The sequence below is a fragment of the Lampetra planeri genome, chromosome 1, assembly GCF_965212315.1.
Source record: "Lampetra planeri chromosome 1, kcLamPlan1.2.h2, whole genome shotgun sequence".
NCBI classification, from domain to species: domain Eukaryota; kingdom Metazoa; phylum Chordata; class Hyperoartia; order Petromyzontiformes; family Petromyzontidae; genus Lampetra; species Lampetra planeri.
The window spans coordinates 29,436,289-29,463,699 of NC_136107.1; the positions used below are offsets into that span (position 1 = coordinate 29,436,289).

The window sequence follows — 27,411 nt, forward strand, 5'->3', positions numbered from 1 at the left end:
CAAGCGAATAAAAAAAATCAACGGACACTTCAAAACCACATTGTTTAAGATCAATGAGTTTAGAAAGGTCTTTGATATCGTTCTAGGTTACCATGAGGATTAACATTTTTAAATCGTAGTTATTTTACATTGGCAGATTCACACACGTTGATTATTCACCGATGACTCTCGCGTATGATATAATTTCACCTCGAGTACAAAAAGAACACCCGGGACATTGTTATCACGTTAGGGGCCATCCATTTAGTACGAACGCAAAAATCTGTCAAAACTTGACCCCTCCCCCCTCCCTGTAGGCACGCGGACTTTTTACACCCCCCCCCCGAATCCTATAGAACGGCCGATGTTTAATCCACGCAGAACGATCAAGGATGAATCATATTAACGTGTTTAAGCCGGACTATCTAACATTTGAAGGCCAATGTAGACAAATTATTATCGAGGCTTCACCCCCCCTTCCTATGCGTACGTTGTCAGTAGACCCCCCCATACGCAAGCCACGCATTTGGGTTACCAAATGCGTACGGACTCAACCCCCAGAGGTCCTCTTGAGAAGCACGACTCTTGAGAGGTTCCGTGGCACTTTCATTGCCGGCGATAATGATAATAATGCGATGGTGATAATGCGATAACGATGATAATAATGCGATCCCGATAATGCAATAATAATGCAATAATAATGCAACGATAATGCAATAATAATGCAATATTAATGCCATAATAATGCAATAATGCTAATGCGATATGATGCGATGACAATGCGATGACGATGATAATGTGATGACGATGATAATGTGATGACGATATAATGCGATATTTGCAAGCGCTGCGCTCCGCCGCCGCGGCCGCCACCAAGAACCCCGTTCCCTGCCAAGTTCGATTCCAGGCGGTGGCGCTCATTCGTGGCGAGCGATGATGAGAACCTCCCCCCGTGTTGGTGCTGTAGGGGGTGTGTGGTGTGTGTGGTGTCTTTCCGGGTTTTACTGTATGCTCGTGTGTGTATGTGTGAGGCTGTTGTTTTCACGTGAGTGTATGCGTTTTGTGTGTGTTCATGCGAGTGTCACGAGTTTGTGTGCGAGTGAGTTTGTGAGTGTTTTCATAGCAATGTGTGCGCTGTTCGTGACTTTGTGAGCCTTGTGGGGCTGCTGGAGTCGGGGAGAGCTTCGCTAGAGGCCCTCCCTGCTACTGCGGCTGCTGCTGTCGTCCGGTTTCGGTTTGGGGACTTCAACTTCCTCCTCAAGCGCCTCGCCTCGACCGCCCGGGTGGAGAGGGCATTGGAGGGCAGCCTCTCAACCCCGCAACGGCCCTCCACATCTCGACCACTCCGACCATCTTCTCACTTACCTCGACCACTCCGACCATCGTCTCTCTCATCTCGACCACTCCGGCCATCGTCTCTCTCATCTCGACCACTCCGGCCATCGCCTCTCTCATCTCGACCACTCCGGCATCGTCTCGCCGAGACACCTCTGGCCAGGTTGAGGAATCCGCCGCGCGAACCCCGCGCCACTTCTCCCCGCGCGTCCACCAACGACTTGGAGCCACCACCACCTCCAAGTCGCCCTGGTGACTTTGACTCTCCTCTCACGTCTGTCGCCCGCAACAAGTTGCCCTGGTGACTTTGACTCACCTCTCTCGCCTGTCACCACCAACAAGTCGCCCTGGTGACTTTGACTCTCCTTTCACGCCTGTCAACATCAACAAGTCGCCCTTGCGACAAACTCGCCGTGATCGCAACTCACTCTGGGTGAAGGGGGTCTGGGGGGACCGGCAACGTTGGTGTACTGAGCTCGCCACGACACCGCCCGCCCGCCCGCCCGCCCGCCCGCCCGCCCGCCCGCGATGGCCTCGAGGTTGAAGCAGCTGGGCGAGGAGTTGACGTGCGTCGTGTGCATGGAGGAGTTCGCGGAGCCCGTGACGCTCGGTTGCGGCCACAACTTCTGCCAGGGCTGCATTGAGCGCTGCTGGGAGGCCGAGGAGGGTGCCGGCGCAGCGCCGTCGTGCCCGCAGTGCCGCCGACGTTTCGCGGCGCGTCCCTCGCTGCAGAAGAACACCGTGCTCGCCAACGTGGTGAAGCAGCTGGCGCTGCGGGATTGCTTCGATGACAACCCCCCGCCAATGTTGCACCGCAACCACCAGCAGCAGCAGAAACCGCAGCAGCAGCCGCAATGCGCCCTGTGCCTTCCGCAAATGCGCGCGGCCGTGAAGTCGTGCTTCACCTGCGACCTCTCGTTCTGCGCCGAGCACTCGCTGCCCCACTCGACGGCTGCCTACGGCCACCACGTGGTGGTGGAGCCCGCCGTGGACGTGGCGGCGAGGAAGTGCTCCGAGCACGGCGAGAGGCTGCGCTACGTGTGCCGCCAGGACGGCGCGCTCGTCTGCGTCGACTGCACCACGGTGGGCGCGCACAGGAACCACGCAGCGGTGAGGGTGGAGCAGGAGGACCCCGTGCTCAAGGTGAGACGGAGAGAGAGGGTGGTGGTGGTCGGGTGGTTAATGGTCGTGGTGATCGGGTGGTGATGGTTGTTGGTGGTGGTTGGTGGTGGTAGTGGTGGTGGTTGGTGGGTGGTTATTGTGTTTGGGTGGTTGGTGGCCTGGCGTGGTGCTGGCCACCCACCCCCTCGTGTGCCATGCCGGCCTTCATATGTACACACTAACAGCACTTGCCCCAACGGTTTGTTAAGGCTATACGGGGGATCTTTGTCTTTGGTAGTGGTTGGTGGTGGTAGTTGGTGGTGGAGCGCAAGGAGAAATATTTCGGTTGGAACTCCGCCAGGCGAGAGCAGTGGATAGAGCCTGTCGCTGGGATGTCATTGAGTTGAGTGACATCAGTCACTCAAACGTCGCTTTGCACTGGTCCAATGAGCACGGTTGGGCTACGTGCGGTGCGAAAGAAGTTCAACATGAACGTACATTCATCATCATTCTTATGTACGTATGTTGAACTTCATTAGCACCGTCGGTAGCCATACCATTTCTGCCGGAATCCGATGGCCCCGTGCGCTGTTGTTTGAAGGCGCAGACAGCCCTGCGAATTCACCTGCTCACGGCCACTCGCTGGAGCTGATTAGAGCAGCTTGCCAGGCGAAGGCTCCATCAATTCACGTCAGCATTGTACAGGCCGGTCCAGATGTCTCGTGACCCACCGTTGAATTCTCTAAAAACGTAATTTTTTTTTAATAGTAGGGTTTATTTAAAACAAAATGAATATTCAATGGAAAACTATTGTTAGGGGTCCAATTAATTGGGGGTCACAAGACCCATCTGGACCAGCTTGTACACTTGTATCGCGTTGGTCTGTATTGGCCAGTGGATTTTTACTACGCTGAGTCTCTTTATAGCCCTCACAGAGCCACTCGATGGCCTCTGACACCACGCACATTCCTCCCAGTGGGAGTGAAGGCCTGGCGCTCCGCAGGTGTGGCCTCTTCACCTGAGCCCCCCCCGCACCTCTCCGATGAGAACGATGGCTACGCACGCTTGCGAAACAAGTTCAACGTCCTGTGTACATACCTTGGGTGGAGCAGCAAAACCAGTTGCGCCGTCTTAACCATTTGCGAATTTTACTTTTTACCGTTCGGGTGATGTAATCGCACACAACAACAACAAGCCGATTGCTCACTGAACATTTCTTACAAAGTTTTAGAGACCTAAGATTAATTTTCCTGCTGAATCAGGGCCTCGTATCTCACCAACGCAGGCGGTCGTGTGTGTTGAGTCAACGGATGGAGGCTGGGTGACACTGCCACAAACACAAAGATCACCCGTTTAGGCTAAACAGGCTGTTGGGGCAAGTGCTGTTAGCGAGCACCTTTCAAGGCCGGAACAGTACACGAGGGGGTGTTTGGCCAGCACCATGCCCGACCGCCTTTGTATCGCCACTGCACCAGGTACTCATTTGAGGCTGAGTCGACCTAGGAGAAGCCCAGGACCGGTTCAGATAATCTTCACTGGTGTTGGACATGAGCGTGAATCGAACCCAGGTCGCCGGGTTCATAGCGCATCACGTTAACTGCTACAATACCGCTGATGTTAACTACCTCGCCTGGTATGCAGGAGGTTATACTGGTAGGAACCTCCTGGTTACACCAGCCCACAGGGGATTATTGTGTCCGTCCGTCGTGCAGGAAGGGTCTGGGTGGGGAGGGGCTGGGTGGGGAGGGTGGGGTGGGGAGAGGCTGGGTGGGGGGAGGGGCTGGTCACCCCGTGGTGCCCTTATAAAACTCAACGTATAACCTACTCACGCCGGCTTGTGCCCGCCCTCACCACGCCCGTTGACCCTGGCCATTGACCGAGCAATTCAACGTTCCTACCAGCTTCCTCCGCAGGAATGTGTTGGGTTTGATCCTGACCTTGAAGAAAGTATACAGTATTTGGAGTTTGCATGTTCTCCCTGTGGTCGTGTGGATTTTTCTCCAGGGTCCTACGGTTTTTCCTTCCACATTTATAACCATGCGATTAGAGTATTTGGCTACGATAAATGTCCACATGAGCTACTTCATTTAGCTATAATTTTTTCACAGCCAGGTTGCTTTTGAAAAAGAGCTGTACAACTCAGTGGCCCTTACCTCGTAAGATAAAAATGGTTTTGTTTTTAGTAAATGCATACGTATGTAATGCGAGCATAAATGGGGTTTGCTGCTGGCCTCTGGCCCAATCACACGGCCCGGGGTATTGGGGGGCGGAGCCCAGTATGGGGGGCGTGTGGGAGGGGCCGCCGTTCACTTCGGCTCCAATTGGAAGCGAGGTGAATGGGGGTGGAGCCAGCAGGGCAGTATGGGAAGGCCGGATCTGACGATCCGGAAGGGGAGGAGTCAGGGTCACGTGGGGGAGAGGATATAAGTGGGAGCCCGGAAGAGATCGGGGGAGTTGCGGGAGTAAAGAGGCTGAGCCACGTTGGGTGGTGAGAGGAGATCCGCGCCATCGGCCATGTGGCTGAAGGACCTTCAGCACGCCGTCGGCCAGCGGTGTGCGGAGTGCGGGAGTGGAGGAGCTAACGGAGGAGCGTGCGTGGGCGCGCGCGAGGAGACGCTGGTCCCCTGTCAGCGGGGTGTGAGGAAGAGTGGAGGAGCTGACGAGGGAGCGCGTGCGGGGCGCGCGCGAGACGACGCTGGTCCGCGGACAGGACCAGCGGAGTGCGGAGAAAGAACCTAAATAAAAGACCAACGGAGACCAGCAGTGCCTGACGGAGTCTTTTATTACACGTACATATGCATCTACAATCTGCCTTCAAGACATTGCCTACACTGATAAGCTGTGGGTGTGTGCATCGGTGCCTCCTCCACGCGCGTGAATACGGGACACACATGCGACTCGACACAACCCTAAATAAATTCTCCGCAGGCTGTTTTCACCCCCACCCCACCGTGTTGAAGCAGCGCAGGGTCAGAGCGGTGGGGGTCACGTAATGAGAACGGAGCATTCAATCCCCCCATTCCTCGTGGCCAGTGCTTCCCGCTTTCACAGACTCGCTTGCTGGGAGCACAGCGCACGCTAAGTCGTAGCTCCCTATCGTCGTTCTCAGCGTATCTATTGCGCTGGCGATTGCAATGTTTGTTATCGCCTCCCGCACTCACGGTGGAAAGCAGCGTGTCCAGCCATATCCCACCGCGGTGTGAAACCGCAGCCGGCCCGTGGCATCACGAGGCCTGCTGCAGCCGCCCCCATGTCATACCGAGGCCTTTGGAACATCCAAAATAGTGCAGCTATAAACGAAACAAATGTTTTTATTTTAACAGGTAAGGCCCAGTAAGCTATATAGGGGCCGTCCATAAATGACGATGTATGACGAGGGGGGGGGTTGAGAAATGTGACGTCACATGAAAATGCGCAACTTTAAATAAGTATAGACAACACGTTCTACTTAATTAAATACACTTTTTAATAAATGTTTTCTACAACATCAGAGTGCAGCGCCATATTAAATACGCACTACATTGACAATAGTTTAAAGCGATTTTAAGCATGTTTTATTTATTTGGGGGGGGGGGGGGGCAGAGCTTTGTGACGTCATATTTTAGGGGGGGTCTGACTTTTTGTGACGCCGTGTGACGAGGGGGAGGTCAATAATCGTCCAAAATCGCGTGACGTAATTTATGGACGGCCCCATAGCTCTTTTTCAGAAGTGACCTGGCAATTAAAAATGATAGCGCAATGAAATGGATTATCAAGTGGAAATTTATAGCAGCCCAGAAACTCTTAAACGCGTGATGTTGATTGCAAATATGGAGGGAAAAACTGGAGGACCCGGAGAAAAATCCACACGACCACGGGCAAAGAAAAAAGCAAACGCCAAATATGCAGCAAACGTCAGGGTCGGAATCGAACCCACGACCTCTTGTATACCAGGCGAGGTAGTTAACTTTTCCTAGCCAGCGTGCTGCCGCCTACTTCTTAGTGGAAGGCAGTGAGCTGGGCAGCGCGCCATCTCCATTGGCAGTCCCCCTGACGCAGTAGTGGGAACTCTGCAGCATTGGTGGCAGGGACCGGTTTTAATAACTATCTCGAATCGCTGTTCCGCAAAGTGGTATTCTACTTCATCCTCGCAGCAGCGGCTTTTGGCTAAGCTATTGAACAAAGACGGTCGCCACATCGCTGCGCTTTCAGATGCGCTTCTGCGGCCATCTATAACGCTCTTCCTTCCGATATTAAGAAGCCACTGGAGCTATGCACCTTTAAGTCATCTAGATTGAAAACAAATTTCTTTAGAACTGATTTTCATGTTTAGTTTGTTATCCTTCCCCCGCACCTCGGATTGGCACGGTTGGCTATGTACGGTGCAAAAGAAGTTAAACATACATAGGCTGAGTTGACTCCTGAACGGGATTTGAACTCATGACCTGGTTCCGAGACCCGCGCGCTGCCACAGCACAAGCATCTGGCCAAATGCAGTCTGGTTCTCCCTCAACACCGCGTGTTGTTTTCATAATGCCAATTGGATATAACGTGATGAATGTATCAGGATTTTTGAAAATATATATAACGCGGATGAGAATTGGATATAATGCTATTAAGTGAATGGAACGATGTCGCACAGCTAAGCATCACACAAAGCATTGGGATGCTGCTGGATGTTTCTAGATGCTACCCATATGCCTCAGTCTTTGTTCGGCTTGCGTATGCATCTCACGTGTTATCACGGACTGTTGAATTACCCTATATTATATATTGTTTATTATAATGCATTTTTTCAAAAAAACACAGTGTTCTTCAGGAATGCAACTAGCACCGCGTTATAGGAGAACGGACCGTAATAATAATAATAATATCGTCGTCATCATCATCTCATTAAAAACGTGTGTGGTGCAGCAATTGTAGGGTGGTTCACATACTGCACTCTCCCTTCCTCACTACTCATCCCCTCCCTTCCTCACCACCCACACACTCATTAGTTCAGCCCACCGGTGTGTTGGAGAGTAAATCCACAACATTTACAATTTCAGTACCGTGACGTTTCCCTGGTAATGACAACTAGCCACCATAATTCTGGTGGCCGGTTAAAGACACATTTATATTTAACGCGATCTCACCCAAAAACATCTTTATTATGAATAATATTGGTGGAAAAAGGCTACGTGTCGAACTTGCCTACCTTCATTTTGCATCACAGCCCCCGTGGACCGTCCCGGACCATCAGTGGTGCAGGAACCACACTCTGAAAACCACTGCCCTCTAGCTTATTGCCATCGCCAGTGAGGATTTTATATGATGGTATTTACGGTTCACACGTGGCAGAATTGTGCACCCTGTCTGTGTGTATCCATGCTGCTGGTTTCAGGATGTAACCGCTGCTCATATTCGTCGTTCGCTGAAAAGTAAAATGGTGCAGGTTCTGCGCCGTCACCCTCCACTGTCAATCGTCGCCATCTTCATTCGGCAGCTCATGGTGACCCCCGTGATCGTTCCGCACACTGGGACAGCGAGATTTGGACTTTCGCAGCTTTGCAGTCAGGGGTCCATCGGTCTGGATCTCACTACCTCTGCGTGTTCGAGACTCTTTAAAGACATTGAACAAGTTCAGGAGAAAATGCGAGAAAGAACTCTTTAATCGGGCTTAGAATGTGTGAATATTGCGCACTCGGGATAACCACGGGTTATAAAAGTTGGCGCATTTATAAATGTACTTATTTACTCATGGCATGTTTATACTCGGAGTTCAGTTTTAAAACAGCTGGATGGCTCAGCGGTTGAGAGAGCAGAAACGTGCGGTTAGAGAATTTGGCTGCGAAAATTTCCACCTGATGAGCTGCTTCGTCGATCTGTCATTTGTGGCCAGGTCGCTTCTAAAAAAGAGCTGTAGAGCTCAGCGGGCCTTACCTGGTCAAATACAACACTAGTGAAGTTTAACTTGCAGTTTAAATTCTGATTGGAGTTATACTGGGCCCATTGTCCCTCCAGGGTTGATAAAACAAAAATGAGTAGCACTCTCCTGCCGGAACGTAGATGAGCAGTCAGCCTCAATTGTCTGTTGGGTTGTTATTTTTTTTTCACGGTTCTGTTCGTTTGAGGAGACGCGAGTGTGTGGCGCGCACTTAAACACCCATCGTGTGAGCTCTCTCAGCTTCCCGCACCTGCAGCTTTGCCCTCGATTCACCCGCCCAGCCAGGAGCCTGCCGAGGGGCCATCTGTCTGCGATTTGAAGTTGGAAGTACGCTAATTAGACGTATTATAATGGTTCAAAATAACGGCTTGTCAGGATGTTATTATTTTAACATGTTGCTTGTGCTAATTGGCCGTTTGTATGATCACCAAGCTGTCTTTGTTGATGTTGTTTTTTTTTGGCTCCCCGTAGAAATGTGCCTGTAAATGGGTAAATTACTTCCTTCATCGCATTAATTGGGGAATGTGAAGATTTCTCTATGTAGCACATATACTAAATAAAAACATTGGGGAAATACTTTAGGTGACTGTTTCATTGCAGAAATATATATATATATTTTACGAATATAATTTGTCACGCGCAGAGTTGCATATTTTGCCCATCAAGCGATGCGTTTGAGATCCTAGCAACGTTTGTTAAATTGAGAGCAGAGTAAAAGCCCGCAGACGCTGTGTGTCCTGGGCTGTCAAGACAGCCATCTGATGCCTTGGGAATGATAAGAAAGCTAAGGTCACCGTTATGTGTTTACACTAAAAGTAAACTTTTTTTATTTTAATATGCAAGGCCCACTGAGCTCTATAGCTCTTTTTCAGAAGCAACCTGGCGATCACAAATTATAGCGAAACGAATTGGCTTACCAAGTGGAAATGTATAGCAGACAAATACAGTCATACCTCGGTATACGACCGCTTTGGAATACGTCGAATTTGGTATACGTCGTGTTTTGATGAGAAAATAAATGTCTTGGGATACGACGTCTTGTTTGGGATACGACGCGCTTGCTAGAACTTGTATGGGTCGGGATGAGTCACAGCGTACAGTACCCGCTTACACAATACTGTTATGGCTCTAACAAGCCGTAACAGTATTGTGTGGAATGACCAGACAATGGCACACTTCAGGAACATTCTTAGAAGAAGGCAAAAACAAACTTCAATGGACAGGTTTTTAGTAAAACTCAAACCTGGAGAGACTCAACCAGGTCCAAGTCAAGAAAAAAGACAGAAAAGTGAAATAGAAAAAACCCCAGAATTTCAGCTTCCTGAAGTTTTAATGGAAGGGGACTCTCCTTCCAAAAAATAACATCTCCTCCTCCTCCCCTTCCTCACCACCATCCTCGTAGGCTATCAACTCCTCTCAGCAAGGTAAAGTGATGTAAAAATAAAAATAAACTGATTTTAATGTATTTATGCATTTATTTTAATTTATGTATGAATTTTAGTAATAAGTAGTGTCTAAATTATTTTATACAACCCCATTAATGTATAATATGCCATATAAAATATAATTTCTTATACTCTGCAACGGATTGTTTCCTTTCCCTTTATTTCTTATGGGAAAAATTCGTTTGGTATACGTCATTTTCGGTATAAGTCCTACCTTCTGGAACGAATTAACGACGTATACCGAGGTACCACTGTACTCTAAACGCATGTTGATGCTAAATGTAGAGGGAAAAACCGGAGGATCCGGAGAAAAATCCACGTGACCACGGGGAGAACATGCACACTACAAATATACAGCAGGAATCAGGATCGGGATCAAAACCGCGACCTTCTGTATACCAGGCAAGGTAGTTAACATCTCGCCACTGATGCCACTTGCATACGTTCAAATACAACGTCGAAGCAGTGCCATTGCCTGGAGTGCTTTGGGAAATAACCTGGCCGTGATTTTAAAGTATTTTTTTTATCCTTCTCATTAATGAGGCTTACAATCGCGTTAAATAACTGTGGGACGCAGCCGATGAATGCTGTTGAGGTTGTGTCTTTTGTTTGAGAGGCAAAACACCGGTTGGGGTGACCAGCTGCCGTCCCGCACGTGGAGATGCATTCAACATGGCGGAATTTGGATGGACAATAGGAAATGGGTCCACCACTGGGTTCCCCACTGTTTTTTTCAAAATCACATAGGTTGGTCCACAAGGAGGTGGCAGATGGGGGCGTGCCACCACCACCACTGACTGTGATGGGGGTTCTTTGCGTTTGGTGCACCGGCATTCATCGTGATGGCTGCAACACAGTCTTTGTCAAAACACAGCACAAAAAAAAATGCCTCTCACCAGCAGCGTCCGTTCAGCGAACTCTCTTCGTACGTCACAACGCCCAGCTTGATTAATGTGCAGCCCATAGCTTATGTCTGGTCTGCTTTTGTATGATTGCCCTGGCTGATATCGGCAGAGCAGCCTGCCACGGTGCCACGCGAGTTCTTATACATCCATCAATATAATAATCATTATAATGCTATATATCATAATGTATAGATCTCTATCATGCCACTGCTGGCTAAAGGTCATGGGGGTGGTTTTACCAGACTTCACGCTGGCTTGAAGTCTAAAGTTGGGGGCCGAAGGAATATTCGGGTTGGTGAAGAGGGGGTTGGGGGTCCAGGATCCGGTTCAGAAGCCACTCGCCAGTGATGTTAGTCGTGGCTGGGTTCATAGTGGCAACACTCTAAACACTGCACCCAACCAACAGATAACTACTGCGATTTAGCATATGTATGTTGATCTTCTTTCGCACCATAAGTAGCCAACCACGCTCACCGGAGGTGCGAGGGAAGGACAACAAAATAAACACAAAATGCAGTTCTAAATAAATGAGTTTGTCAATCTAGATGATTTTAAAGTGCATAGCTCCCAATGGCTTCCTAATTTCGGAAGGAAGAGCGTTCCAGACAGCCACAGAAGCGCATCTGCAAGCGCCGCGCAATGATGTGGCGACCGTCTTTGTTCAATGTCCAGCCAAAAGCTGCCGCTGCTGCTGTGAGGATGACCGGAGTTCGCGCGACCATGGTTTATGCTCCTTGATGAAATCTCTGTCCAACCTTTATTTTCAGAAAGCTCTAAGGGACAAGCTGGACGCTTTGCAGCGTAAAATGAAAGCAATAAGGGACAACAAGCTGGAATTTTCGGCCAGAGACCGCGACATGAAGGTAATCGCTCTCCTTTCAAACATTTCTCAGCCACAACACCCCACCTTTCCGACAGATGAAACCCGGACATATTTCTCATTTATTTTTAGAGCGCCTTAGCTCAAGGCGCTTTTACAAAGAGTGATTTATCAGGTAAGGCCAACAAGTGATAGCTTAACGAAGTGGCTTATCACGTGTAAATTTATAGCAGCCCAAATACTGTAAATGCATGTTGATTCTAAATGTGGAGGGAAAAACCGGAGGACCCGGAGAAGAATCCACGAGACCAAGGGGCGGTGCAAGGGTTCGAGGAATGAGTGACTGCAACAGAGGGCACACGTGGGGTCACAAAAGGATTAGAGGGGAGGGACAGGATGGAGTGGGAGGGGCGAGGAGAGAGAATGGTCTGTCAAAGCTGTGCAGTAAAACTGCGATTAAGTTGAACAAGATACCAGTAGCAGATGTCGGTACAAAATCAATTCCTGCTGCACAAACGCCAAACCCTGGACTGTACCGGGTTGCACGCAGGGGTTGGTGGCAATCCCTACACAGCTGCCATCGTTGCAGATGAGTTCTTACTCTCCATAATAAAGTCATTTTTTGGGTTAGATCCAGTGGCGGCTGGTGATATTTTTTTTGGGGGGGCGCATTTTTTTTATTTTATTGAGGGGGGCAAATAAATATAAAGCAGTACCAAAAACCATTTTGACTACTTGAATATAAATTTTGATGATCTTTATTTACATTTCAGACCAAAAGAAGTACCAAAAAGCATGTTTCCTACTTGAACATAAATGTTTCTCTTTTATATACATTTCAGACCAAAGTACCAAAAAGCATGTTTCCTACTTGAACATAAATGTTTCTCTTTTATATTCATTTCAGACCAAAGTACCAAAAAGCATGTTTCCTACTTGAACATAAAAACGTTAGTTTCATGCTATTATCAATATGGCTGCGGCTACTTTCATGACGTTTGCATTTGTCAGAGAGATGTTTGAGGTCTCTTACCCCCGTCGTTGTCCACAAAACTTCAGTGCCGACACTTTGAAATAAAAGACAGGGAAAACAAAAAAGAGAATTGCTAACATCACATCCAGCCAGCCACCTCTGTTTCTCATAACAAGCGCGGGTGAAGCTTCGTGTGTAGCTTCGTCCTCTGTCACTGGCCTGCTGCTGGATTTGTAAATCGGGTTGGTCCGGTCCGAGATCCTTTATCTTTTTTATTTCTTCCAGCGAAAGCCTTGTGAAAGGGTTTTTTTGTAAATAAATTACAGAATTTGGATGAACTGCTGCCATTGTTTACACAAAAAATTTGATCAGCCTAGCAAGTGTCGAAGTGGTGTCGCCTGCGCACTCGCAGTAGTGGCCCAGAGCGTAAATTTGAATGACAGGTGATGAGAACCAATCAGATTGGATAAAATAACATGTATCCAATTCTGATTGGCCAGGGACGCAACGACTTGCGCCCCGAGGAGAATCTTTAAGAAACCAATTAGAGACCAGCTTCAGGTCACATGCTGTCCGAAAATTTAAAGTCTCACATAGACATCCATTTGTCCGGCGCCCCGCATGAAACACATTGAAAAACATAGAAAATAGTTGACCGATTAAAGCCAGTTTTTATTAAATGCTGATGCTTTTCTTACTACCAGCCGGCACATCGTATGAAAAAAATATTTTATTTATGTATTTTTATATAATTTTTGTATATGTGAAGTATTGGAAAATGACGGCAGGAAACTCCTTGACGGGAACACACTTCTTTTATTAAATCTTGACTTGTAACGATACAACGCGTGGCCTCTCTTCTTCACAATGCGGTCACCATACAACGGTACAACTCGTGACCTCTTCTCTCCGCCCTACGCTTCTCTTGACTCTCTTAGATTCTGTGCTGCTGGCTCTCTGTGCCTCGTGTAGACTCCGCGCCTCGGCTACACTCTTCTCTCGTCTCGTGTAGACTCTGCGCCTCTGCTACACTCTCCACTTGCCTCGTGTAGACTTTGCATCTCTCTCTGGCTACACCGTATGCATACTCGGCTCGTGTAGACCTTTCTCTCTCTCTGGCTACACACTATACATTACTCAACTCGTGTAGACCGTTCTCTCTCTCTGGCTACACACTATACATTACTCAGCTCGTGTAGACCGTTCTCTCTCTCTGGCTACACACTATACATTACTCAGCTCGTGTAGACCGTTCTCTCTCTCTGGCTACACACTATACATTACTCAGCTCGTGTAGACCGTTCTCTCTCTCTGGCTACACACTTATACCTTACTCTCCTCTACTCTCCATTACTCTCCTCTCCTCTCCATTACTCTCCTCTCCGGGCTCTATCTCTGCACCTTCGTCTTCATTCTTAGATGGTTCCACTTCTGCCCTCTACTCCTCTGTGCATCATCTTATATATCTCCTCCTCCCGGGAGACGGAGCGGATGCGGACCTCAACGTCGGCACCGCTCCTCAGTTACCCAATCACCACGCGCTATCTCTACGATCCGTTTCCGCCCAGCGCGTGTTTCCACTCCTCGACCAATCACACCGCGCTGCCACCCGATCACTCCCTCTCAGCGCGTCACCGGCACACAGCCAATCAGCAGCACTACCCCCACCCGCGCACTGACGCCTGCTCCTCCCCGTCAGCGCGCGTCACCACACACACACGTACATACGCGCTGGCACATGACGTACACACCCAGCGCGTATCACCACTACATATGTATATTCTTGAATCTTGATGGGGGCGGCGCCCCTGCGCCCTCTATTGACGAGCCGCCACTGGTTAGATCTCGTAAATATAAATGTGTCGTGAAACCTCCAACCACCTGACACAGCCAATTTGTAAGGTTTGTCACATAAGCAAAACGTACCAGTTAGCTGATATCTTGAGTTTAAGCTTTTGTGACTGCAGGAATCCATACTCTTTGGTTCTTTCGGTCAGTCACGTAGGTAGAAAAATAATAGATCATGACGTTTTCATCGCAACACAAGCAATCGTCATCAGGTGGCACAACCACAGCAAGAAAAAACTTTACCGAAATAACCAAATAGTTAACTGATAGTTCAGCACACTCATGTTGGACAATACACCCACGACAATATTTACAATTCAAATACCGTGACGTTTCGCTAGTAATTATAACAACAACCAGCATCATCAGGCGACAGCCACAGAGTTGTGGAGATATCCTCATACTGTTTTGGTCTTAAATAGAGGTGGGGGTAAATGTGATGTCATCACTGTGAGCCAATCAGGTGTGCGAAGACCAGAGGCGGGGGTGGGTTAATGTCATATATTACAATGGATCTATATTATTACTTGGGTTATTCACAGTTATTCAACATACATTTGTATGCATATCACACATGCGTATTATGCATGCACATTATATATGTGCATTATGTATTTACATTATGTATGTACATCCTGTCATTTTTGGGTGCAAAAATCGCAATAACTCTTATTGGCTGCTCAATTAATCATCATTGATGTATGGTAACCAGTATAGATAGGAATGCAGTTAAACTGTGTATTACTTGATAATACGCTTCCAAACAGCACTCAGCCTGACAAACCTCACCAATTGGCTGTGTCGGGTGGTGGCGAGTTTCACGACACATTCATATTTACGCGATCTAACCCAAAAAAAAATCTGTTTCCAACTCTTAACTTTTAATGTGGCATGGGACTGCAGGTACCAGCCACACGCATGTGCTGTGCTGCACTGCGCACAACTGTATGAGGCACGGCGCACACAAGTCCGACCTTATTTTAAAAGTTAATGCATGTTCTCTAGAGCATCTACGTGCCGAACTAAGGGGCAGGAAGGAAGTGTACCACCAAACATGGATCCCCTTCACTACCTCTTCCCCCAGTGGGCATTCATTCTTAAGAGCATTCATTTAGGGCATTTTGGCATCCCCCCAATCCCTTTTTTTGCTTCTCATACAGGGCTATCAGAGCGATGAAACATTCGGTCTAAGGTTTCCATTGCACTGTAATCCGTATTGTGTGGGCTGTGCTGGTGTCAACCCCCTTTCATGTCCTCTGTGTTGTGTACCTGAATCGTTGATGTATGTTTCATGAAGCCCGCTGGAATTTATGATTTAAAATTTTATTTATTTAAATTTCATACCCCCAAGTTCGATATTCAAAGTTTCGTTAATATTCACGGGCAAACATCAAGGCACGCGTGCTTAAGCGTGTTTTTTTTTCCCCCACGATATTTTTAATGGGAAATGCCGACAAATATTTGTTCAAATCCTGGTATTGTACTAGGATGTCCATCACATTATAGGTGTATTTCTGAGTACGTTGGCAGTATTTGAATCGCTTACAAATACGGACGGACCTCTCAAGTGGAACGGAACCAAAAGTGCGTGGCTAAAACGAGCGACTCGGTGAAAAGTTTACAGCTCATGGGCTCCTTGGACCACGCATCTCTCTCTGTGTGCACTCCCTTCTCTGCACTCCCTTCTCTGCACTCTCTCTCTGCACTCTCTCTATCTCCCTTCTCCCTCTGTGCACTCGCTTCTCTCTCTCTGCACTCCCTTCTCCCTCTCCCTCTGCACTCTCTTCTCTCTCTGTGCACTCTCTTCTCTCTCCCTGCACTCCCTCTTTCTGTGTATGCACTCCGTCTCTCTCTCTCTCTGGTAATCCCACTTGTCACACGGTTGTGTATTGGATAGTGTTTAGGGAATCGGTCTAATTTTGAGTGATTGGGGTAGTTCTAACTGAACAATAATACCGACTGACATAAATATATAAGAAATATAGAATTATTTGACTTGGTTGGTGAGTAGGCCATGCAGCTCCAGTTTTCTGATGTTTTATATAAACGTAGGTGACTACCCTGTTACTGACAACAGTGGTAGTTTATCCATCGAAATGGATAAACACTGCGTGTGCTTTATTCTGATAAGGTGTTTATTCCGATGAAGTTTGATCCCGACCCTGATGCCTGCTGCATATTTGGAGTGTGTGTGTCTCTCTCTTCCCGTGCTCGCGAGGATTTTTTTCCGTGTCCTCCGATTTTTCCCTCCACATTTAGAATCAACATCACGCATTTTTGAATATTCGGCTGCTATAAATTTCCAAGTGATGTTGATAGGCCACTTTGTTGAGCTGTAATTTGTGATAACCAGGTCGCTTCTGAAAAAAAGCTATACAGCTCAGTGGGGCCTTACCTGGTAAAATAAAAATAGTAAAAAAAATCTTTCCTCTGACAGAGGGAGCAACGCTCGATCTCCTCAACACCCACCCTGCAACGATCACGCCTCGGGGGGCCATGACCCCCCTATCGCGCTGCTTTGCGGAATTTATTTAAAAAATGATGAACTGTGTAAACACAACTACAGTGACAAAGTTATTTATTTTGCATGAAGCCATTATTGCAATAAATGTTTTTATTGAATCCAATAAAAAAAAATCTGACACTTGTAATATATTGCCTTTTAAATTGTTATAAATAAATAAATAAAGGTAATTTAAGTGATGGCATGTCTTGTGTGAGTCACAGTATAGCCTGAAGGTCTTTTTAAATGTATATTTTCTTTTAGATTTGTCTTCTTTACTCGAATCACATTCAATTTATCAGCGTTGCAGCCTCCTTTGTTAAGTTCTTCAATCAGTTCTTGAAATTCAATTCCATTGGTTGCAATAATGGCTGCGCCATCGAAAAATCCAGACCTGGTTAATGATACTTTTACCTAACATTTACGTTTCTGCCTTGATGATGGTTCCCGCTCGGGCGTTGCTGACTTGGGTCGAGGCGCTCAACATGCGTGCTTTCATTGAGAACCCAGTTCGACCACGGGGTGGCTAAAACCTGGATTCAAACCCCCGCGGTTCTCAGTGTCCCAAGCTCGCAGCTCTAACCCCCTGACCCGTTCAGCCACCTCAGCCATAATGTGTACGTTGAACTTCCTTCGCACCGTAGCCAATCGCTCTAATCGGAGGTACCGGGGGGGGGGGGGGAGAAGGGACATTCATCGTTCGTAATGACTCCCCTACGCACGCCCGCGCATTCGGTCTTCTCCTGAGACAGACTGCTTTCACGGCCCACGTGGGCAAGGTGGAAGGGAGGCAAAAGGACGTGAAGGCTTTCCTCGAGCGAGAGGCGAAGGCTGCAAAGCAGGCACTGAGCGGCGAGCAAGCCAAGGCGCTGCAGAAGACCAAGCAGGACGCCGACCGCCTGGACGCACGCCTCGCCGAGATCCAGGCGCTGGAGGCCGCCGCGCGCCAGCTGCTGCAGACGACGGACAGCTTGTCGTTCGTGCAGGTGAGAGGACGCCCTGTGCAGCAGCAGCAATATCGGTGTGCAGATGCAGTGAGAGAGAGATCCGCAACAATTGCCCGTCGTCTACTCCACGAGGGGGCCCACGCTAGCAACGCACCGTAGTCAGCATCTCGATGTTTTTGCTAATCCGTCCCGTTTTGCTTATCCCCCGCCGAGGCCGGCGTTAACCCTTCTCCCGTGTTCGAGACGACCGCAAGTTGCAGGGTTGGTGGGTGTCCCGTTCACTGCTGGATCTTGGGAACGCGCGAGCGGTTCAGCGTTAATTTTATTAAGAGAGGTGTAGTAGCGCTTCGTTGTTTTTAAAGACGTTGTTAGTCATCGCAGAGAACCGGAGTGACACGACCGCCGCACTTTACTATAGCCAGCGCCAAATCTGCCACACACCCCTCCCGCATGGCCTTTTGGGAGCCTCAGTACAGATACAATTATTTTATTTTATTTTTCTTCTGTTTCGTGCGTCAATCGGAACGGGAAAGGGTTAAGAAGTTCTCATTATCTCCCTGCCTCACTCCTCCGACCTGCGAAAGTCTCCGCCATATCCTTGCACCAAGCTGCTGCTCAGACCCTCATCCGTGGCTTTCATCATATCCCGAATCGATAACTGCAACTCTCACTATAATGGAGGTGTTTTTTTTTGGGTTGGATCGCGTAAATATAAAAATGTAAATGCGTCGTTAAACCCGCCACCACCCACCACAGACAATTAGTAAGGTTTGTCATGTGAACAAAACGTGCCAATTGGTTAACTAGTTCATTACTCACGGGTTGTGTGTTGGAAAGTAAACCCACAACAACCCACCTCCAACACTCCGGTGTGCTGAACTAGTAACTAATTAGCATGTTTTTGTTTACATGGCCTTACTAATTGTCTGTGTCGGGTGGTGGCGGGTTTAACGACACATCTATATGTGAGCTAACCAAAAAATACCTCTTATGGATAATATTGGTCGCGAAAGCCTACTACTACTACGTGTTAAACTGTACACACTCTCCTCTGCAGCCTCCTAAAATCCCTCATCTCCTAACCGTAGAAGATACAAAATGTCATGGCTTAGACCTCCCACTTCAACCCAAAACCAGGGTCCACATCACTCCAGTGCTCCAATCCCTCCACTGGCTTCCAATGCTTATCCCGGATCAACTTCGAAATCACATTCACCATCCTCAAGACTTGGCCCCTTCCCCTCCCATCTCACTCTACTCCCCCTCCGCACACTCTCCGCTCCACCAAACAAGGCTTTCTGTCAAAGCCCCCCCCCCACCCAATGAAATTTTACTGAGTGGGAGGTCACTCATTCTCCTCCGCTGACCCCACAGTCTGAAATTCCCTTTCCCCCCCCAGCCATCTGTGCTGTCAACTCCATGCCCCTGTTCAGGTCCAGGCTCGCAGACCTTCCCCTTCCTTTACCCTTTCCGTGAAATAATATGATCACTGATTCCGTACACCATTTGGAGATGCGGTCGCATTGTGACACCAATAGGAATCCAAATTTGTGCAACTTGTGTTGTCATTTACTTAATCAGGACAAGGCATGGCCGACATGGCCACCTGATGCACAAATGGCGCATCAGAAGATTAAGCGGCCTGCGAATTGTGCGGCCATGAATCCCAAACCGTGGCCTGCATCGGAAACAATCTGCCGTTGTCTTCACTCCTTTTTAGGAGGAACGGACGAGATCCACTCTTGCTTCTGAACAGACAATTGAGTGGATAATTAATCTGAAAATTACATTTTAATCTGTTGCTATTAATCCATTCGAAAAAAGATTTACTTTATATCACATGATACTATAACCAACGTGATGCATTAAATTTTATTGAACAATGCATTTTGTGTGTTATAATTAATAATGTAAATGTCTTTGTTTTTTTAGGAATATCCAATACATTCTCAAAGGTAATTATTTCACATTTTCTCACTAATTGTGCCATGTGTGTGTTTTTTGGGGGAGTAGAAAGTGGCACAGTGGTTAGTGCACTGCGATAAGACCCTGGTGACCCGAGTTCGAGTCCGAGCCGTGGCTAACGTCAGCTGCTCTGGGTGATGTCTAAACCGATCCTTGTCCCCTACTTGCACCACAACGCGCCGACCGGCATGAAGTACGGTTAAACAACTTGCCCGATTAAAAATTTTCGCGAGGCGGCCCTTCATTCAGCAGTGGATGGACGAGGGGCTGTGAATGATCCACCGTTCACCTTCACACAAAGACAAAGATCCCCTGTATATCCTTAACAGACTGTTGGGGCGAGTGCCTTTAGCAAACACCTATCAAGGCCGGCACGGCACATGAGGGGGTGGGTGGCCAGCACCACGCCCAGCCGCCTTCGTCTCCCTAGTATCGATGTTTACACACCGCACCGGGTACTCATTTGAGACTGAGTTGACCTAGGGGTGGCCTAGGACCGGTTCAGATAATCGTTGCACGATCCACCAGGAGCGATAGACAGAGCTAAATGACTGCACGTGCGTGTGCGTACGTGCGTGCGTTCGTGTGTGCGCGTGTGTGCGTGCGTGTGCGTTTGTGCATGCATGTGCGTGCGTGCGTGCGTGCGCGCGCGTGTGTTTGCCGTGCGGGTCGTGGTGCAGGATTGACGCGGCGCTGACGCAGATCCCAGACAAGGTGGAGCCTCCTGCCCTGGACGAGCGCGGCATCACGGAGCACTTGTCGTGGCTGGACAGCATTTTCGCGCAGATGGACAAGATGCAAAAGACGAGAAATCTCTACCCGTGGAGGATGTTCAGTACGTGTGAGCGACTTGCAGTTCGCAAATTGAAGTGTCTGTGCGTTTAAAATAATTTTAAGCTTTCAGCAGTGGTGTTTGGAGGATTCTTGCCATCGTTTAATTCCCATGCCCCCGTACTGAGATGATTTCCTCAAGTGGTTCTCAACCTTTTCTGGCTACTGCACCCCTTGTTGAATTTAGTTTCAACCGAGTATCTCCTTGCCTGACCTGTTGTATCTATGCTCCTTTTTCAAAAATGAATATTAAGAATAATTCTGCCAATAATATATATATTTTTTAACAGACACCAAGCAAGCAACTTGGTAGCAAACAAAGACGAGCGAAAACCCGTTTCCCCACTTCCACAGATGCACGCACACCTCGCTTCAAAAGGCCAGAAAGCATGACAGAGACAGCCATACATGTCATAAAACCTCCCCGAATTGCACACAAGAGGAAATAGGGGGGGGGGGGAAATTGCAAGAGGGTGTTAGGACAATACACACACTTCAAAAGGCCCCCTCACAATACAAGAAACAGGCACCAAGAGACACATATAATTATATTCTTAACGGCTAAAAAAAAATAGAATTGGCAACAAGAAAGCAAACAAATGGGTTTCGAGCCATATTAGTTATACAAGTTACCAACTTAGCCATGAAGATTAAGCAAACATTATCGATCCTCACTCTAATTAAAGACACACAACTGCAGCGAGTGGGGAGAGCGAGCACAGCCGTCTTTGTCTCCCTGCAGCACGAAAAGCAAGATTTGCGCACACGAGCAAATAACATCTCCCCATAAAGAAATCAAACCACGATGGAAATACCGTGAACACGGCTACAACATACCTTGAATCACTTACAATAAAATCACAATAATACTAAGCAGCAAAGTGAGTCTCATTTTAACTTCCAAACCAAACGAACAACTTAAAGCTGTGTGAAACAAAGGATAAACGCCCAGAGCGAGGGAAGGGATTATAGACTCGCTTAACGCGTAGGCTTTCGCGACCAATATTATTCATAATCCAAACCGAAAACGTGGATTATGATTTTGCAATCTCGGTGCAAACGCGAATGTCAGTCCGGTTTTCGTCGGATGACTCACATGTGACGCCGTTTCGCGAGGAACCCCCCCCCCCTCTTTCCAGAATTATTACGGACAGCTGTTTCTTTGAAGAACCTTATTCCTCCAATAAATCACACATACGGACACACACACGACACACACGGATGGACACACACACGACACACACGGATGCAGATGTGTCCACGCACACAAACAAAAAAAAAGTTATGGTTCCGGTCCTTTGAACAACTCGAAAAAAAACGAGTGGATTTTCCCGATATAAGCTGAGGCAAAATCCCTTCAACAATATGCCACCGGGGCTCAGCCCCCCCCCCCATCTCACCTCGTCGCCGCCAACGAAGGAGCTATTTCGTCATCCATTTTGACGATGTTCGCGGGGTAGCGACGTGCATTGACAAGCTGAGGTCTGCACCACCTAAGAAGAATCGCTACACTGAGCCGCCGAGCTGCGAGTGAAACTGACGGAGATTCCAGTTATCGCTCTCGAGCCAACGAAGACACCCAACGTCCACCCAGCAACGAACGAAAGCATCGTTCATCGCCAGAGCGACAACCAGCAAGCAACCTGGAGAAAGGGCGGAGATCGCCAAGCGTCGACCAAGCGAGCAAAGCAGAGAGCACGAAGCAGTGGAGGAAGCCTGATCGAACGGCCGTGAGGAAGAGGACAGCGCCAGTGCATGCGCCGTGTGTTTAATACACACGCACAGATCGACCAGCACCAACGAGAACCGAGTCGTCATCCAGCAGTGGAGAGAGAGAACGCGCCACCGTGCCGTCAGCTACAAAGAATGCGCCACCGCGCCGTCAGAGTCACAGAGTACGGGTGCCTGCGCTGAGGGCCGCCAAGCGCCGCCAAGCGCCGCCGGGCACCACCCAGCGGGCAAGCCTCTCCACGAACAGCAGCGGGCCGACGCCGCTCATCTCCCAGGGGAGAAAGTCGCGGCTGCAACCTGCACGGGCGAGAGGAAAATCTCCGAGTCGGTCGTATCACCTCCCCCACTCACAACCTCAAGGAAGCACATACACACACACACATCTACTTTCCGCGGGGCATGCAATAATTTATCCAAGAGACAATCCACCTCTCTCACAATGGGACCAACCCTAGACAATCATCAGAAGACTAATTATAAAGTTGGAACACCAGCTGGCCGTGAGGAATCGTGGCCCTCTGAGTAATTAAGAATCCGTCGATTATAAGAGTGTAAAGTTTTTCTTGCCTTTTATTTTCGTTTCTCTTATCGCATAAACGACCAATAGATTCGTCGATGCAAACTAAAACTCTCGAAATCCTCATTGCGAATCAACACGTTTACAGAGAGAGAATATCGTGTCAAACCTGTTTCTTTGTCATAGAGTCTCGCCGAAGAATTAATTAAAACAGAGCCAGATTCGCTCTTCCACCAACACAGACGCCCGCAACCACCATTGTCTCAAACATTCCGTTAACAAATATAATCTTGCCGACGAATCGATTGACGTATGCTTCGCCTTTGGGATACAATCAGTTGCTTGTATTGCCTTCATGAATATCGTTGCATGCCTGTGCTCGATACATGGGGGAACTACTGAGATGTCTGGTGGGAAAGTAGAAATTACGGTTGTTAGAAGAGTGTTAGCCCTTCAGTTTCGTTAATTACATAATCTCGCCAATGAATATATTGACGTATACTCTTGCCTTTGCATATTAGAGTGTCATATGTTAGTTTAGAATAAAAATTGTTAACACAGAAGTATCTCGAGTGTTTCTTTACAAGTCCATGCAAAACTGTCTTATTCATAAGAACTGTATCCTGCGATGAGATATGAATTTGGAGACCTAACATAACATAAACACACTAAGATAATCAGTACATGTTTAATCAAAGATAATCGTTTTATCCCAATTGATACAACTCTGGATAACGAAGCTAAGCCTAATTTTCATAACTGCACACATTAACATAATCGCAAGCATTTCCATAAATTACTATGATTATCTCCGTGATTATCATAATTTATGCATATAAATACATACATTAGCATAATTTATACGATTTATGAACTTTTTTACAATTTCATTACTTTTTATTATTTTTATCAAAATTTAGTAATCCGACATATACAACAGACCTAACATGGTTCTGAGAAATAAATGTATGAATAATGATCATAAATATTTTAACCAATTGTCCATTTTGTAATGCCATCCTAACCAGCTCGCAACTGCAAGCGAATAAAAAAGAAATTCAATGCATGCTCTGCATGCGTGTGACGTTATTTATTCGCGCTTGCTGGTTACTCTTGGACACCACATTGTTTACGATCGATGAGTTTAGAAAGGTATTTTATATCGTTGTAGGTTACTATACGGATTAAAATCTTATCGTAGTTATTTTATATTGGCAGATTCATACATGATGATGATTCACCAATGATTCTCACGTACAATATAATTTTACACGTTTATAAATCGCCTCACGTAACCCCCCTGGAACATTGTCACGTCAACCCCCCAGGGGGTCCGTGTCCCCTCCCCCCCCCACGTGAGAACCACCGGTGTAAACCGAACTTAAAACCCTTGGCTTTATTTATTTTTTCCGCAGACAAGCGCAAGCTGGTGATGGACGTCAGCACTGCGCATCCCAACCTGCTGATTTCCAAAGACTACCACATGGCAACGTACTCGGAGGAAGTGCAGGACTACCCGGACAACGCCCAGCGGTTCGAGTGCGTCCTCCAGGTGCTCTGCTCGGAGAGCTTCTCGTCGGGCCAGCACTACTGGGAGGTGTACGTGAAGTGCGGCGCTCAGTGGGAGGTGGGCGTCGCCTACGGCTCCATCGGCAGGAAGCGGCACAACGAGAGGAACGTGCTGGGTAACAATTCCGTGTCCTGGTGCTTCTCGCTGGCCAACGGCGAGTTTTCCGGTTGGCACAACGGCAACAAAGTGGTCGTCGACGTTCGCCAGCCGCTCGAGGTTCTGGGTGTGCACCTCGACTACGAGGCCGGCACTATCGCGTTTTACAATGCGCAGTCGATGGCGCTGCTCCACTCGTTCACGGGTAGCTTCGCGCAACCCCTGTACCCCGCCTTCGGCGTCTACCCTGCCTCGTCGCTTGCCCTCTGTGATTTTGGGCTCCTCTTCTAAAAGTCACGAGGACGATCACATTTTTTTTTAACGGTCGCTCTCAACAGCTGCACGGCGGGGCAGACCTCGCTTAGCGCTCTGCACGCGCTTTCCCGGAGGAAGGAGCGCTCGTCGATTTGGTGCTAAAAACAGGGGGCCCTCAAACCGTCAAACCGTTGTGCGTACGGGGGGGAACGCGTTCCCGACACACCGGAGTTATTTCTTTCGTATGAGCAATATATATATACGAGGGGCTTCATTGGTCTATCGGTAACATCTCTAATAATAATAATAATGTAGACGATAAATGTTAAATCAGTGAAAATAATATTAAAACATCATCCATGAAGTATTATGTACTGTACTCATGACTGCATTCCAGTATACTACTACATGGCGGTGGTGGGGGGAGTCAAAGCGCTCCCAATCTGGGTCATTCTCAGAGAAGTGCTCCAGGAGACCTCCATGGTCTTAGCGATGCCCTCGGTCTAAATGTCTGTGGTGAGGTTTCTTTTAGGAGGAGCCTGAAACTCTGATTCCTGGTCTCGTGAGTTCTCACCTGGCTAAACAAACAGATTTTTTGTTGTTTTTGTTTTAATGTAATCGTGACCACAATTTGTGATAATCGAATCACGGGGGGGCGGGGTTGGGTGGTGGTGGTGCTGATTGGCTCAGAGCCATGCGTCGCTCTTATTGGCTGAGCTAATGATGGGGGTGGGGGGACGTTTTCTCGGACGACCCCGCTGAACCGTTCTCGCTCGAAAAGCGCTTTGTAGATTCGTTTAGTTTCATTTTTTTATTTTCATACAACATTTTCTCAAGTACAAAAAGAGCTCTAACGAATCGTCGTTCTATGGGGGGACGTGCTAAGCGAGGTCTATCCGCACGTTACTGTGATTGTGAATTTAACCCCGGTGTGTGTTTACTACAATGGGACCAATTAATTGGCGCCAAAAATGGAATCGAATCTGAATTTTAACCAAGATGACTCATTTTGAAATCAAATACAACTAAAACTTTTTCTCATGAGATTTTTTAATTCAGAGGGCAATACCCACATTCTGAAGTATGGCCAAACATTCTTAAAGTATGGCCAAACATTCTATAGTATGGCCAAACATTCTATATAATGGCCAAACATTGTAAAAGCACGGGCAAACATTGTTAAAGTATGGCCAAACATTCTAAAGTATGGCCTAACATGGCTAAGCAGCTGATATGGTGTGGGTATGACTTTGTCAAAGGTCTGGATTGACAAAGCTGTGCAAATTCATTATTATTCAAACGATGGGGTATTCATATTTATGTGATCTAACACAAAAAACCTTTATTCGTGAATACCATTTGGTCGCGAAAGACTACGACTACTTCTACGTGTAAAAATTTGCGTGATGACTTTTTTGATGTGGGGGAGGATTAATTTTTTTGGCCGAAAACAATGCGGCAAGCCTCAGGGTCACAGCAGTTGGCAAATTAGTAAATATTTCTCTGAAACAGATTTCGTGCTGAACTGCAAACAAACGTGGGCTAATACAGAATTCTTTTGCAGCCAATGCACACACGTTTGGCTTTCAGACACTGGGTTCACCTCGGGCACTCATCGTTTTTTTTTATAATCATTAAACATCAACATTTACACAACCAAGAGGATAACGCCTCGTGTGCAGGATTAAAAGCATTGATTTTTTTTATCCAGACATTCACGTGTGAGTGTGTATGTTGAACTTCTTTTGCACCGTACGTAGCCAACCGTGCTAATCGGAGGTGCGGGGCAAGGATAAACTAAACACAAAAAGCAGTTCAAGAAATTAGTTTTCAATGTAGATGATTTAAAAGTGCATACGTACTCAATCTCAGAGGGCACTGTGTAGGTGGGACTGTGTGTCCCCCTTGCTTGATTGAAACTGTGAATAATGTTGAATTGGGCCGTAATTACATAACATATAAGTAATTCATGTAAAGTGAAGGACAGATTAATATGACCATGGTTCAGTGCATCGAGTCTGTGTAACTTCACCATTTGCGCAGCAACATTTTTCTGAATAGCTTGTGCCAATATTCACGTTTAATCTTGGTCAGCATTTTGTCTCTCCAACAAGAAAGGAACTACCAGGACTTAAAAATGTATGTCTTTTAAATTTTCTTCAAATGGATGTATGTCAATCACATCATCGATCTTAGACAAAAAAGTTAAATGTTTTATTCACTATGAAGTGATGGGGACAGTGTGATGGGTGCGATAATCTGTGTGCTTTCATTTTTTTTTTAAATGTCCCAATCCGACGGTGCATTACCAAACTTGTTTTGTTTGCAATGTATTTTCGTTCGGTGTGCAATGCTTGCATCATGTTTCGTTAGACATTGCAACTTTCCACGTGGCTCTTCTTCATAGCAAATTCACTGTGCGTGTGGTTTGCAACGGTAACGCGTCACAGTGTGAAGGAGCAAAACACGGCTGTGCAGAGAGAGAGATGAGAGAGCGAGAGAGATGGGGTGGAGGAGTTTCAGAATCTGAATCAGAATACGTAGTTATACTGGAGGAATCTGATGAGCTATAAAGCTCTTTTTCACAGATGTCTAGTAGGGGCACGTGGTAAAAACGTTACTACAACAAACAATACAAAAATATGATAGTGCAAGGTACAAGAAAGGTAAACAAATCACCCCAAC

The 27,411-nt window shown here is 47.4% G+C and overlaps 1 protein-coding gene across 1 annotated transcript; it reads left to right on the forward strand.

Moving 5' to 3' along the window:
* Positions 1-850: 850 nt before the first annotated feature.
* LOC144721019 (E3 ubiquitin/ISG15 ligase TRIM25-like) lies at positions 851-27,039 on the forward strand. Its single transcript, XM_078598303.1, has 6 exons — positions 851-2,457; positions 11,438-11,533; positions 17,567-17,800; positions 19,694-19,716; positions 20,407-20,561; positions 24,221-27,039. Exons 1-6 carry the CDS (start codon positions 1,843-1,845, stop codon positions 24,760-24,762), a joined length of 1,665 nt encoding a protein of 554 aa, XP_078454429.1. The 5' UTR covers positions 851-1,842; the 3' UTR covers positions 24,763-27,039.
* The last annotated feature ends 372 nt before the right edge of the window (positions 27,040-27,411 follow it).